The 13,999-nt window shown below is 49.5% G+C and overlaps 6 protein-coding genes across 6 annotated transcripts; 3 read left to right on the top strand and 3 right to left on the bottom strand.

Annotated features, from left to right (window-relative positions):
- Positions 1 to 468: 468 nt before the first annotated feature.
- Positions 469 to 1,448, top strand: N7537_008873 (uncharacterized protein; the record flags this gene model as incomplete). Its single annotated transcript, XM_056899927.1, has 4 exons — positions 469 to 570; positions 680 to 1,046; positions 1,113 to 1,212; positions 1,277 to 1,448. The coding sequence occupies 4 exons, from the start codon at positions 469 to 471 to the stop codon at positions 1,446 to 1,448; spliced, it is 741 nt and encodes a 246-aa protein (XP_056752003.1).
- A 643-nt stretch (positions 1,449 to 2,091) lies between these two features.
- N7537_008872 (uncharacterized protein) lies at positions 2,092 to 3,589 on the top strand (the record flags this gene model as incomplete). The annotated part of the gene is made up of 2 exons (XM_056899926.1): positions 2,092 to 3,081; positions 3,134 to 3,589. The coding sequence occupies 2 exons, from the start codon at positions 2,092 to 2,094 to the stop codon at positions 3,587 to 3,589; spliced, it is 1,446 nt and encodes a 481-aa protein (XP_056752002.1).
- Positions 3,590 to 4,738: 1,149 nt separating this feature from the next.
- N7537_008871 (uncharacterized protein) lies at positions 4,739 to 6,604 on the bottom strand (the record flags this gene model as incomplete). Its single annotated transcript, XM_056899925.1, has 3 exons — positions 4,739 to 5,031; positions 5,089 to 5,133; positions 5,191 to 6,604. The coding sequence occupies 3 exons, from the start codon at positions 6,602 to 6,604 to the stop codon at positions 4,739 to 4,741; spliced, it is 1,752 nt and encodes a 583-aa protein (XP_056752001.1).
- Positions 6,605 to 8,727: 2,123 nt separating this feature from the next.
- N7537_008870 (uncharacterized protein) lies at positions 8,728 to 9,860 on the top strand (the record flags this gene model as incomplete). The annotated part of the gene is made up of 3 exons (XM_056899924.1): positions 8,728 to 9,154; positions 9,221 to 9,616; positions 9,724 to 9,860. The coding sequence occupies 3 exons, from the start codon at positions 8,728 to 8,730 to the stop codon at positions 9,858 to 9,860; spliced, it is 960 nt and encodes a 319-aa protein (XP_056752000.1).
- Positions 9,861 to 10,938: 1,078 nt separating this feature from the next.
- On the bottom strand, positions 10,939 to 11,205 carry N7537_008869 (uncharacterized protein; the record flags this gene model as incomplete). Its single annotated transcript, XM_056899923.1, has 1 exon — positions 10,939 to 11,205. One exon carries the CDS (start codon positions 11,203 to 11,205, stop codon positions 10,939 to 10,941), a length of 267 nt encoding a protein of 88 aa, XP_056751999.1.
- Positions 11,206 to 11,859: 654 nt separating this feature from the next.
- On the bottom strand, positions 11,860 to 13,846 carry N7537_008868 (carnitine O-acetyltransferase CAT2; the record flags this gene model as incomplete). Its single annotated transcript, XM_056899922.1, has 3 exons — positions 11,860 to 11,992; positions 12,058 to 13,720; positions 13,810 to 13,846. 3 exons carry the CDS (start codon positions 13,844 to 13,846, stop codon positions 11,860 to 11,862), a joined length of 1,833 nt encoding a protein of 610 aa, XP_056751998.1.
- Positions 13,847 to 13,999: the final 153 nt, after the last annotated feature.

Here is a 13,999-nt window from a genome sequence, read left to right as displayed (position 1 = left end):
AGATTTCCAAGTGGCAATATTGACCAAGGAAAAGTGTAGGGGGAAAAAAAAAGTTCATGTGGAGGCTAGTATGTATATGTCATTGTTAGTTTTTGGGCATCATCTTAATCCCGTGCTGAGTAAATTTACACTTGGATAAGAAACAACTTGGAATATTATCACGGCAATGAGATTAATCCAGATAGATTTTGTTACCAAGCTTATATCCCCTGGACACGTTGGCATGCTTACAAACCAAGAACCCTGAGTTCTGATCTTTTGCAAATAGTTAAGAAGCTATTGGCTTAATCATTTGGAAAGAGCCTAGAGAGACATCGCGACCTATAAATTCCAATGCTCAGCACTTCAACTAGTCTATAATCAAGAAATTATCAAACACATCTACAAAGTCGACAATGTATAAGCTTATCACATTTTTCGGCGCGACAGGACAGCAAGGTGGTTCTGTCATTCGCACTATTCAGCAGGATGCCTACCCTCTCCCAGGAGTTCAAGATTCGTGGTATCACTCGCGATGCATCTAAGCCGGTGGCTCAAGCTCTCGTGAAACAGGGCGTCGAGGTCAAGACCGTAAGATCCCTCATTATTCGCTATATAGAAATAAACCCGATACTTACACACTGTTTTTCATGACCAACATGAACTCAAAGGAGTGACTGGCTCAGGCATTGCAAGGCAGCCACTCAGTCTTGTGACTACCCCGGACTGGGGAAATGCCGGATCCGATGCTGAACTGGTACATGGAAAGAATGTCGCCGATGCAGCAAAGGAGGCTGGCGTGCAGCATCTGATCTTCTCATCTTTGCTCAACGTCACAGAGACATCGGGTGGTCGGCTCAAGCACGTTCCTCATTTTGACCAGAAGGCAACGGTCGAGTATATCCGGTCCGTTGGCGTGCCAGCCACCTTCGTTCTGCCAGGTTATTTCATGACCAATTACACCGTGTTTAGGATGCTGCGTAAGGGCGATGATGGTGTTTACAATTTGGCCGACCCTGTCGGCAAGGACGCTCATTTCCCGCCCATTGACATTGCTGGCGATATGGGTACGTGATTAACCATACTTACTGGGTAAAAATACCCAGCTTAAGCTAACGAAATGTAATGGACAGGCAAATACGTGGCAGCGGCCTTGAAGAACCGTTCCGAGGTTCTTTGCCTTCAGCTTTTGGCAGCGGCAGACTATTACTCCCCTACGCGTATCCTTGCCGCGTTTGAGTCGGTCACTGGAAACGAAACCCGATTTGTTCAGGTGGACTCCGATACTTACAAAAAGTTTTATCCCTGGTCCGCTAGGACAGGAGATGTTGGAGAATCACTTGTTTTCTGAGAACCCGGGTTATTTCAACGGCAAGAGTTTGAAGGAGAGCTACGCCCTGCTCGAAAAGTCTGGTTACCGAGTGACGAGTTGGGAGGATTTCTTGAAGCAATGCAAAGACTCGCTTTAGTATATTAGGAAACTATCAGCCGCAGATCGTAATCCAAGCTTTTACCTAGATATTGGACCCATTACTCTTGACAGCTCTCGTTCCGAGTGGTATTATACGAGGCGGCTAGCTTACTTGGCGTGAGTTAATCCAATCGAATTACAAATAGACCGAGTTCTCTTAAACGAACCCCGTTTTTCTATGTTGTACTCACCGTTGACAACCCCACATGGCTACCAACACACTCTGGGATTAATTCCAGGCAAAGACGAAATGGATATATTTCACGCACCCAGTGAGGAGTTATCCAAGGGGTCGAAATATTCTTCTTCCCGGAACTCTGGCAATGATAACGAATTCCGTTGTGAGATTTGTCACAAAACTTACTCACGGCGTATGTTCATTTCTTACTCAACAGGTAGAAGAGATCTATGTCTAATCTGATATCCTACCAGATGATCTACGAGACCGACACCGGCGTCGATGTATTGCCAAAGGAGGCCAGGGCCGCAAATCCAAGCAAAAGTCCTGTGGAACATGCGTTCAAAAGAAGCTCCGTTGTTCTTTGGCCCGTCCGAACTGTGCACGATGTGCTCAACTAGGCATCTCATGTCAATACCCATCCGGCAGAGAGGCGGGGAAGAGTTTACACTCGGTGAATACGATGGCCCCGACGATTCAGAACCAGCGGAACATCAATTTCGCGACATCTGAACCCTCGCAGTCTAATGAAATGAACCCTGTCTCATTGGATGATACTTCAGATGAAATCCGTCAAGCCTCTCTGGACCTTAACGCTCCATTACCTGACACATGGCCACCATTCGATTTGGAGAATATGCAATTTACAGAGGATACAATAGCAGATGACCTTTGGTCTTATCCAAATGAGACTGGGAGCTCTCTGCCATGGGATGGAGATATAACACAACTTCTAGAGCTCGAAACAATTCAATCTCTCCCGACCGGGTTTACTTCAACTTCCGACCAATCTATTCCAAAACATCTCGATCCCATCCAACACACCAAAAATAAATCAAGTCCATCCGCAGCGAGCAGTCAATCGCATTCCACTTCTTCAGAAAGAGTATGGCCCAATAGTTCCAATGAAGACGAGCGTTTAATGTCCCTAAACCTGGATAATAGGCTTTATAGCCCCTCCCACCTCATCTTCGGGCACACATTCACGGTCGGTCTGGGACGTCAAATCCGGACTGATCCAAACAATCTGTGTCAGGAGATACTCAAGCATCTGCGGGAATATCCCAGTCTCATTCTCGACCGAGACTTCTGGTCCCCCTTCGTCCACCACACATTATACCGTTGTTCTTTGGGCAGGATGGCACCACCAATGGCAGATGCCTTGGCGTGTGTAGGTGCCTATGCAAGCACAGCAGGCTCAGGTTCTGGTTTTGTCGATCGTATGATATCTGGAGAGCGGGAAAAGCTTGTGCGGAATTTCCACGGTTATACCGCTACTCCGGAGTTCTGCCTGGCTGCTATGCATGCTGTATGCATTTATCAGATTCTAGGACTCTTCGGTGACAGCTTCTTACCAGCTGCTGTTAAGAAGCCAATGTTTAGCAATCCAAGCGAGGAGCCACGGCAGGAGTTTGAGAGATCTGCCGAACTCTATAGCTCATTTTTGTTGAAGGTGAGCCACACTTATTCAACCTTGTCTACCTGATTTACTCACCAACATGAAGATGACCCGACGACTATCGACTATCCATTCAAATGGCCTTCAAATCCACCACGACGATGAAAACGATTGGAACCAATGGAAATTCATGGAATCCCTTCGTCGGAACGTCTTCTTCGTTCATATAATCAACATCCTGGAGTCGAAGACAAAAAAGTTAAACGAGAACTACTTTGAGCCATTGAACGACAATATGATTCTCAGACTTCCACTTCCTGCCCCGGAACAAATGTGGCGGGCATGCAGTGCCGAAGAGTGGATGCTTGCGCGTGTACAAACATTAGGATGTCCGATTTCATCCAAGCCTCCTAGAGATGGTGGTGGAGCGACTCTTCGGACACTGGGGAATGTTTTGCAGGAAGCTCACGCGGGAAAGGTGGATGTCGCGTCGTTGTTACCACTTACTCGCATGATCCTGGCTAGTGCTATTATTTCCCCGCCAGGGAATGCATCGTTCTAGTCGACACCGTTAAATCCTATGTCTTAGCCTTAGTCGTTAAGTTTGCTTAGTCGTTAAGTTTAAGTTATCATGTAAAAGCAGCAAGAGGGTGAGCACTAAAATGGAAAGGGAAAAGTCCCCGGTGCCAGCCATTATCCGATATATACAGGAAATACATGCATGTACATATGGAAAGGTCTCATTCGGAAGAAACCCGTATGTAACATGACAACATTGGTAACCCTGGAAGTAATAGAGTGATATGAAGCTACATTTAACATTTAACACTCGTTCAACTCAGTCCGGAGTTGTCTGGCCCCGGGTGTTTCGAGAAACCACAACGCCACAAGCCTTCGATGTGACCTAAGCTTGAGAGTCTAGTGATTTCGTAGGCCATACTAAAAGCGGTTTCTTTCTCTTGGATCAGAGATCCAGGCTTCATTGACTATATCTAGTCATGGCCGGAACCGGACATGGATCAACCCAGACCTCCGGCAAGAATGCCACATCGTCTCTGCCGTATCCTTAGTGTCGGGTCCGATCAAAAACCTAATGTTGTACTAATGTAATCAGTGGATTACTAGATCGTACTAATGTACTGCTAGATCGAACTCGATATACTCGGAGTTCTCGTACTGCCTAGGCAATATCTTCCAGCCATTACTTGTCCGAAAGAACTTAAATATTTACACATGTACACCGTTACTACATTGTATACTCATATAATGATAACCACAAAGCAATCTGCTCAGTCAATAATAATGGTATAATTCATAATTGGTACCGCTCAATCGCGAAAACCCCTAGCATACATGACAACCGCCCAGATCGCAAATCTTGTCTTTCAAGTCAAAAGGAAGCGCAGAAAAACAAAAGACAATTATTTTTTTAAACCAGCGCCTGTTCGTCCCGTTCCTCTTCTAGTTCCGTTCTCCTCGTACTCAAAGTACACAGGGTCAAAAAGCCACAGACCGGGAGTGGGATATCCACCGAGCGTCAGGTGGAATAATTAGAGCCAGCTACGCACAGCGTAGGATTGACGCCGACGTAAACATGCACACAGAAAAAAATGTGAAAATGCTCATAGATTCCCATGACAGTGACTCCAGTCCCACCACTACCCCCACTGGATATGAGTATTCACAGCAAAAATACAACAAAGAACAGCGATTAAGGATTGAGGTTGATGCTGTTGCGGCGTGAATTGACGCGGGAATTTACTTGCGAATTGACGCGGGAGTTGCCTCGGCTGCCGATCGTTGGGCGGATGCGGAGGTCTTGCTGGGAGCGCGCATACGAACTGGCGCGAGATGCCGGGGGGATCTTGGATCCGCGCCGGCTCTGGATCTGCATTTGGTGGCGAGCATCCTCCAGCTGCTGGGCGAATGGAGAACGCTTGCGCAATTCTGGGCCCTTCCAGTAAATGACATAGACCGCAATGACGAGCGGCAAGGAGATACAGACTAGACCGACCGTTAGACCAATGGCTCATGGAGGGAGATAGGGCAGGATAGACATACAGAGAATGGTCGAGGCGTATTCGAGATGATATTTGCCACCGATATCTGTCGAAATCTGTCAGTATTATAACAATGCGAGATTTATTGTAAATGACAACTTACTCGTGAAGAACGGCGTGGCCGGAATAGTGAGAACACCGGCAAGGAAGTCTCGCGACCACCCATTGCCACCGGTCGCAGACGCAGAGTATGGTCCGTAGGCGCAGATCATGTAGTCAACCGTGGCCATGTAAATAGCATAATTGGCAATACCAATGATGGCAGCAAAGATCATAGATCCAATCCAGTGGCATTGGGGCAGACTGGTCCAGGCGAATCCGATCAAACCAATTGGTAGACAGGGAGCAGTATACAGCAGCCACCACAGGCGGGACTCGTACTGTGCCCGTTCGCTCTCCGGATTGTCCCGGCGCTCTTTGATATTGCGTTTGATGACCGGGAAGAAAGAGAACCAAGCGATGAAGTAACCAATCACAATCGGGATGAAGGCCAGACCCTTCTCCCAGGTGTTGAAGCCCCACTGGGAGTATACAAGGGAAAGCGACTGGATGAACATGAAAATAAGGGCATCACTGAAACCACTCAACAGAGAAAGCACCAACACAATGGGCTCAGTCAGGAACATCTTGAAGGGACGAATCCAGGTAGCCATAAGCTCACGAGGTGGGAAACGCTGGCGGAACGACATGCCCTCTGTGGGACCATAGATGTTGGGGTTTTCGCCAGACTTGCGCATATTCTTGGCAATCCGATCCATCATCACGGTAGTTCTGGTTTCTGGGACCAACAGGTAGTGGGCAATTTGCACGAAACCACCGAAGATCAACTGAATCCAGATATTCCACCGCCACGGCAGGAAAGCTTCGACGAAGCCACCAACCACCGGACCCAGCACAGATCCGCCAACTGATGAGAACACAACAGCAGCCACGGCGTATTGTTGGCAATCGGGTTCCCACATATCGGCAATCATTCCCAGGGTGACAGAGCCACCCGCGGTAGAGAGACCACCGAGGGCACGACCGACCATGATGGAGGCAAAGTTGGGGGCCAGAGCCACGGGGAGCTGGAAGATGTTGACAAGGAACAGAGAGGCCTGGAGGATGGGCTTGCGACCCAGCTCCTCACTCCATGGTGCCCAGAGTTCACAACCGAAAGCATAGAGAACCAAGAAGATCATGGCACCACAGCGTGCTGCCTGCATGGAAACATTGAACTCCTCTGAAATTCCTGCGGCGGCGTTCGAATAAAGCGATGTATTGAAGTTCATCGATGTTTGCACGAGGAAGATTGTAGTGATAATGGTCCACTTCTTCTTTTCACTGAACGAGTATCCCAGTTGATCATAGCACATGTCCTCGGTGAGCTCGATTACCTCATCAGGTGTAGGCGAGGTCTCCTCGAGCTGATCCTCTTCTTCTAACTTTTCAGTAGCGGCATTGACAACTGCTTGGGCGTGCGCAGCTTCTGCTGCCTGCACAGTATCCCTCCCGGGTTTCTCGGGACTGATCGCCATGGTTATAACCTGTGATGCCGAGGTGATAGTATAGTATAAACTGGTATGGAAGACCAGTGATAGTTGCAAAAAAAACCCCCAGGAAATGAGGACGCAAGAAGTCTACAGAAGATCAATGGAGATAAAGAGAGAGATAAAAGTAAAGAGGGAAAAAAAGAGGAAACTGGAGGAATTTAAATACAGAAACGGGGAGAAAAAAAAAGGCAAGAGCCAAATGCAGGTAAGAGCCAATGTTTCCAAGGCTCACCATGTCAGTACATTTCCATTACAATCCTAGTACAGAGTTCCAGTATGTCAATTTCCACGTTTCTTGTGATCGACCAGTGAGATTAATTCCTAATTTATTACAAAATACATGATGTACCAGGTACTTTACTTAACTTTTACACTTCCAGACGGGATGCCGAATGTCCCCACTTTTTCTTTTTCTCCAGACTTCTCTCCGGACTCTCTCCAGACTATTGCCTCCTTTGCCTCTTTTAACCCTTTTTGACCCCTTTTGACCCCTTTGGAACCTTTGGATATACAGTTCCATTCTTATTTCATTGCCTAAAACCTACGTCTATGGGTGAGAATTTGATTCAGTTCTCTCTGGTACTTCCCAGGGCTAAACAGCCGGAACAGGAAGCTCGCATTGGGGTAATCGGACCCACCTTGGAGAAAACGACAGTACATCTCCAGCCAACTTCCCCGTTACCGCTCTGGGCCGAGGGAATGTCCGTTTCGAGTTTCGATTTTTCTCCATGCAACATCAAGTCTACATCAAGATTACAGATCGTATCAAACCCCATATGCCCCGCGAAGCAAGGAGCCGGGGTTATTGCCGACCGTGCCCGACCGCATGGTTCCCCATATGTGATGGACATTCTACGTGGGACTCCATAGCAAAGTCTATGATAATGATAAAAGGGGCTGAGAAGAAAAAAAAAAAAAAAAAATCAATTGCTTCGTAGTGTTAAAACAAGATATTGCCAAGTCGCCCATTACTTGCCTTCACTGTATGTGACGTCAGGTCAGGGCAGGTACGGCTAAAGCGCACCAGAACATATGGTCCATATTACGGCCGTGGCGTTGATCGCCATCAGGGCTGGGGCCATAACTCTTGTTCTGACTCGACTACTCCTCCCTCGTGATCAACTACATGTAAGAATTGCCTGGTATTTTTCTTTTCTTCTTTTTTTTCTTTCTTTTTTTCCTCTCCTATGCTGGCCTGATTATCCAATTCTGTTTTTTTTTTTTTTTTTTTTAAAAAAAAACCTATCCTTCGGTCTTCCCCGGCTTTGCGTTCCAGAACACTGTGTGGAAGGCTGTCAATTACGTACTCAACCACACGCACATAACCACACGCTGGATCGGAATCCCTTGCAGGGCAACCCTTCCACTGTTACATTTCCCCAGGATTATTGACCTTCACCCGCCATTGCCCACTGGGGTAAAAGACCAAAAAGAAGGTTTTCCTAGTCATATCGCCCTTGGGCGCCCCTTGAGCGCCCAAGGGGGAATATACGTCCGGAAACAACTACAGCATCGCACGTCCCAACCCGGACTTTGATACATTCCTGCATGGCAAATCACATTGCTCGGATCGACAAAATCGTATCTAGAGCGCCACGCGATGCTTTGATGATCTTTGCGGCGATCCTACAGCCGGCATTCGTGTCCATGTAAACTTCTATAGCATGGTTCTTTTAAGAAATTTGTAAATTTGAGCGCCACTCGGAGAAACCGGCGGATTCCCTTCTTGGCTTGCGCGCAACCAGGGGCCATGATATGATCTGCTGTGGCTCGACCTCTTATTCGTGGACGCCTGGCCTGGCCTGGCCTAGGTTCCGGAAGAATCCTATAAGCCCCGAGAGAAAAGAATCCGAGTTGTACATGTTCGGGGTGTAAGGAGAGAGAGAATCCGACAGTCTATGAGCCTCTAGAGCATTCGACATTTCGAGGCTTGCCAGCCTCAGGCACCACTTTCCACAAACGGCTTTTATATATATCACGTGACAATCCCCGCGAAACAAGAGGCTGAGTCATCAGATCATCACGGGCGGGATCTCTGACGTTACCTACAGATTAGAGCTTGTGCAATCATACATATTCTTCATCCCCTACACAGCTATTGCTTGAAGATGTCACCGGACCTGAATTCCCTTCCTCCATCCCGCTCATCTTCAACCTCCTCATCGATTCCGCGACGTAATATGCCCGCTCCTGGAACTGGACCGGCCCCCGTGAACCCGAACACCGCTTCACCAAGGCCCTCCCGTGGCTCAAGCATAGGTCAACTGTCGGTATCTGAGCGACGTCGGTCCGCTGCCGGTATGAATCTGAACCCGAACGAAATGCAGGGCACTAGTCCAGGAACTAGCAGCGAGTTACCTGCATCAGACCACCGCGATCATCGCAGCTCGATCGGATATGCATTCCGCACAGCCAGCCCATCCAGCCACGGTGGGAGCCCGATCTTCGCAACAGCAGATCCCCACCATCAGCGCGCACCATCGTTGGGGGAGCTACACCAAGAGCTGGAGCAAGAACAGGAAGCACAAGTGGTGGGTTGATCTTTATATCCTCGGACGCCAGATTGTAGTAAGCTAACCAGGTAACCATGATGGAATGTAGAACCGTCTTCTTCAGATGATCCGCAGCCAGCAGGCCCAATTGCATCAATACCAGCAGCAAAATTACCCGCAATCAACCGCTGCAATCGACGACACGACCCCGGCATCGGAACGGTCGGCTTTCTTCCCCCCGGCCCCGCAGCACCTCCAGCCGGGAACAGATTATCGATCTCTTCTTCATTCTCAAACCGCCGAAACTCGCGACCTTCAAGTCAAGCGACGTCGCCGAACCTGCGGCCGCTAGACTCACGTGGACCGGAGGGCGTGGAGCCATTCCCGGGGTTGCGGGATAGTCCATCTCGGCGCGGGAGCCGGGACGAGAGTGCCTTTTATCAAGCCGAAGCGAGCTCACTAGCCCGAGAAAACGTGCTCCTTCGGCAGCGAATCCGGGAACTAGGTAAGAAAATCCCGGGTTAGCGTTTTTAGCCTAATTCTACAGAGTAACCCCACCCCGAGATGTGGGTTCATCGGTTTAAGCGCATATACTAATTTTCCCCTCCACAGAGAGACAAATCGGTGGTCTAACGACTTCCCAGAGTGCGTCGTCTGCAACAACTACTTCAGGCATTGTATCGGGGCAAGCGGGGACCGAAACCGCGGACCCGCCTGCCGTGGGTTCAGCGCGAGACGGCAAGGACTGAAAGAGCGCATTTAGCACGAGTTTTAGCCCGACCCCCACACGGCGATATGATTGATACAGGCGATACCCCGGATGTCAGCCCAATACTATGTTCAATACCCTATGCAATACGATGACAGAGAATAACCACCGAAAAACCCTCAACCTCCTAGGCATTGGACGTTGCGCGATTTTGCAATCTTGGCGGCTGGGTTTTCGTGAAGGATCGATCTTCTGGGTTCTGACTGATATCCCGTTTTTTTCTTTTTTCTTTTTTTTTCTCAGGACAGAAGGTGCTTTTTCCATTTCTTTTGTGGGGATGTGCAAATTTGACTTTATGCGCTTTTTGTCAAAGCTGCAGTGTGATCTGTATGCATGCAGGATGAATGGCCTGTTGCTGTTACTAGCAAAACCTCCCATTGGAGGTGTCGAGGTCTCAATATGGGAACCATGAAATTAATGTAGAAATCCATGACGACACGTGTTGACTTCATTCTCTGCACTGTAGATAAACACTCACAAGCGTTGAATCTATGTAAGATACATCTAGACTACACTGTCTTCCCAGATAGGCTTCGCCATATCAACGAGGGACTCTCGATATCTAGATAGCATTTTCTCACGTTCTACCCAAGTCTAAATCATAGATCCTTCTTCAGACAACCCCGATGTCAAAGTCTCACAGATCACCGAGACTCGACAGGGGCAATAAGCTCATTCCGACACAACCCAACAATGTTCCCCCCACCCCCTGCCCCAAAGTCCCTATGATCAATAAAAGACCCTAAGTACCCCTTCAATCACTCCCGAAGAGTATTAACAGAGAAATTGCCTGCCGCCAGAGTCCACAGTTCATAAGAGCACCTGAAAGCAATCATATCAGCAACAGCGTGCCAATCAAAAGGATGCTCAAGCTCAACCGGTTCCAAAGTTATTAACCATGCCATTAAGACTCCTCTGAACAGCCTTCAAACTCCAACTACTCACTGGGAATACGATCCAACCGAATCCCCGAACAAGCAGGAACAAGATCAAGTCCGTACCAAAACACCGAGACGAAGGGATCGAAATCCAACCGGACCTTCCATCCAAGTAACAGATCATACCGTGCAACGAACCGCGACCACCATCCTTCCTCTCCTTCCCCTCCCTCCCAGAGCACCCTGCTCCGTCTGCGTGATACCCACAACTTCAAAATCACTCTCAAAGTCACAAAGAAGAATCCCACAAGCGCCCTCGGTGGCAGCAACACCATCAATCCGATCTCCCCAAACATCCCTCACCATACGACAGGTATGAACCTCGCGGTCATGTTCAGCAGACGGACCACGAACAGGCGGGCGTGGGTCCACCGTAAGCTTGGCCATTATATATTGGAAGAGGATGGGGTCTTGGGAGTTGAGGAGCCGCGCGGACCGGCGGATATACCGTCGTACAATAGAGGAGATGGGGGGTTTGTGATGTGTAGGTGTGAAGGTATCTCATGACATCGAGACTGGTATGTTTGTATTTGTAACTTTGTCTTTGTCTGTGGGTGTCTCTGTATTTGTATAGGCATGGACATGTGCGATAGCAGGGAGAGAGCCTAGGGGTATTTCTCTGTGTACCATATTGCTCAATCAATATGTATCTATCTTTATTGAGGGGAGTAGACTGAGTTGAGATTGAGATGGGCAAGGGGGCGGGTTTGATCTCTAGTAGCCGTGAGTAGATTATAGTGTCATTCTGTGATCATATCACCGAGATTGTTTTGTAGGACTATAGAACTGGAGTTTGAATATCTACAATTGGGGACAGTATATAAGAAGTATGAATAGACACATTCGTCGATTCAATTCATTCTATTCAAACAAGAACGTAAAGCTAGAGATGAACCAGATTGTGTACAATAACAAGTGCAGATGCAAGACATTCCAAGTTGGAAAAACAAAGATATATTCATCTATCAGGGGCGCTGGAGTAAGGAAACAAAAATCCAAAAGCACCAAAAGTAACAAAAACCGGGTATATGCAAGACACATCTACAGCTTCGGCTTCGCGGCCTGGGCAATCAGGTCGGGCATGAGGAGGTCACGTAGATCAGTGGCAGCCTCATTGAGGTAGTGACTCATGCGCTCAGCACCAAGACGCTTGCAGACAATGTTGAAGTTGAGGCTGGAAACGATTAGTTAGTGATATGCATAAATGGAAAAGAAGGTGGGGGGATGCTTGATGCTTACCTGTTCTCGTTGATCATGTAGGCAATTCCGAAACCATCATCAATCACTTGACTCCACCCGTATCCGTTGAAGAACTCGGAGCTCAGCTGGGAGGTGGAGAGGTACCAAGAGGAAGAGTAGGCGTAGGCGGGATCCTGGTAGATCTCGGGCAGCTTCTCACCGGGCTGGAGAAGCTTCTTCAGACCAAACAGGTGACGGTCGACACCGTGACCGGAGCTAGCCTCCTGGGTGTACTTAGTGTGCTGGGCGAGGGCAGCGCGGAAGAGCTTGACGGTCTCCTCGCGGGGGGTGGTGTGGTCCTCGTGAGCCTTGCAGAAGGCGACGCTCTCGTCGGAGACGGAGCGGGTTGTCTCTGTGCGGCCTTCGGCGTACTTGCGGGTGGAGGCAGACTCGTACGTGGGACGGTTCTTGCCGTACATCTTGAAGTAGGCCAGTTGGATGGTCATCTGAACGAAGGCGTCGGGGCTGCACTTGAACTTCTTGATCAGACCCTTGCCGTAGCCCTGGTAGGCCTGGACGACCAGTTCGTGAGAGCCGATCTGCTTGCGGTGGTACACGGCTGCGACGTCGATGGCCTCATTGGCGGCATCGTCCAGTTTGAAGTTGATAGGCTTAGGGTCGGCGAGCTGGGAGCGCACGGTCTGAGCAGAGAGGTCGATTTTCTTGTTGAAGATGACATTGTTGATATAGTCGTTCAGGCGGTGGGTGGGAGTGCCGTCCATCATACTGTGCTCGCCGGTGAAACCAGCGGTACCATTGTCGTTAATAATGAACTGCAGAGGCTTGTCGAACCAGCGGTTGGAGCCATCACCGTGCCAGTACTGCGAGCAGCGCTCAGCCAGAGTGACAGGGCGGGCATCGTCCAAGCAGATCACGAAACCAGCGGACTCAATCTCCTGCAAGGCCAGCTCATTGGCAGGGTCAAGAGAAACGAGAGTCTTGCGAGCAGCAGTCCAGTGATCACGGTCGGCAACAGTCAGTACACCAACGGGTGGCGCAGGCTGTGCGACCTTGTAAATGCGCTCGAACTGCTTCTCCAACTCAGAGACATTGAGCTGCTGACCATCCACGACGAGTGGGACCTTGAAGAACTGGTTCTTGCGGACCACAACGATGTGCTGGTTCTCAGCAGCGGGATATTTGCGAGGGAAATCCGAGCCCTCGGCGGGGATACGGCAGCAGTTGAACATGTACTCGTACGAGCTCATGGCCTGAGGTTCCTTGCGGAGGTACTCGGGCTCCAAAGAGCCATCATCGACCTTGGCCTTGAACTCGAGCGCAGCAGTGGTAATGGCAGCAGCGCGCTTGGCGGGGTTGCGACGCTCACGGTCGTCCCGGTAGGAGTAGAAGTAGGAGACGTAAGGGATAACGGGGTCGCGGTAGGTGAGGTAGGCGGCCTGGTTCCACCACTCGGCGAGCCAGTTCTTGATCTTAGGGTCGGCGGCGCGAGCCAAGAGACGCTTCTGTAGAGACTCACCCTGACCACCGGGGCGGACGAACTCCTCTACGGCACTCTTGGTGCGCTCATACTCGGACTCGGAGACGACGGCGTGGACGGACTTGAGGTACCGACGGCTGGTCTCTTCTAGAGAGGGAACGGGAAGTTTGGGGAGAGATTCTTCGAAACGAAGCATTTTGCCCTTGGAGAGGTCCTCCGTGTATCCTGTTCTTCTGTTAGCGAGTTTGATTCGTATTTGGGTGTAGATGGGCTAAGGGATAGCCCGCGTTGCGCCGGACGCATGTGTTACTCACCCTCAGGGACGGAAGATACCGTTCGTCGGGGGGCCATTGTGAGAGTCTATATGCGAGTCAATGGATTGATTCCAGGAGATTTCACAGCAATCCACAGCAATCCACATCTGTCATTACGAGAGGACTTACTGAGCGGGTGAGGAGAGAGCTTGGAGGAAGGCGTTGCCTTGACAGGGTAGAAAAACGGCTT

Source organism: Penicillium hordei (genome assembly GCF_028827395.1).
Source record: "Penicillium hordei strain IBT 12815 chromosome Unknown utg000004l_segment0_segment0, whole genome shotgun sequence".
Classification (NCBI taxonomy): Eukaryota; Fungi; Ascomycota; class Eurotiomycetes; order Eurotiales; family Aspergillaceae; genus Penicillium; species Penicillium hordei.
The sequence above is the reverse complement of the archived record's forward strand: the minus strand, read 5'-3'. Positions and strand labels throughout refer to the sequence as shown.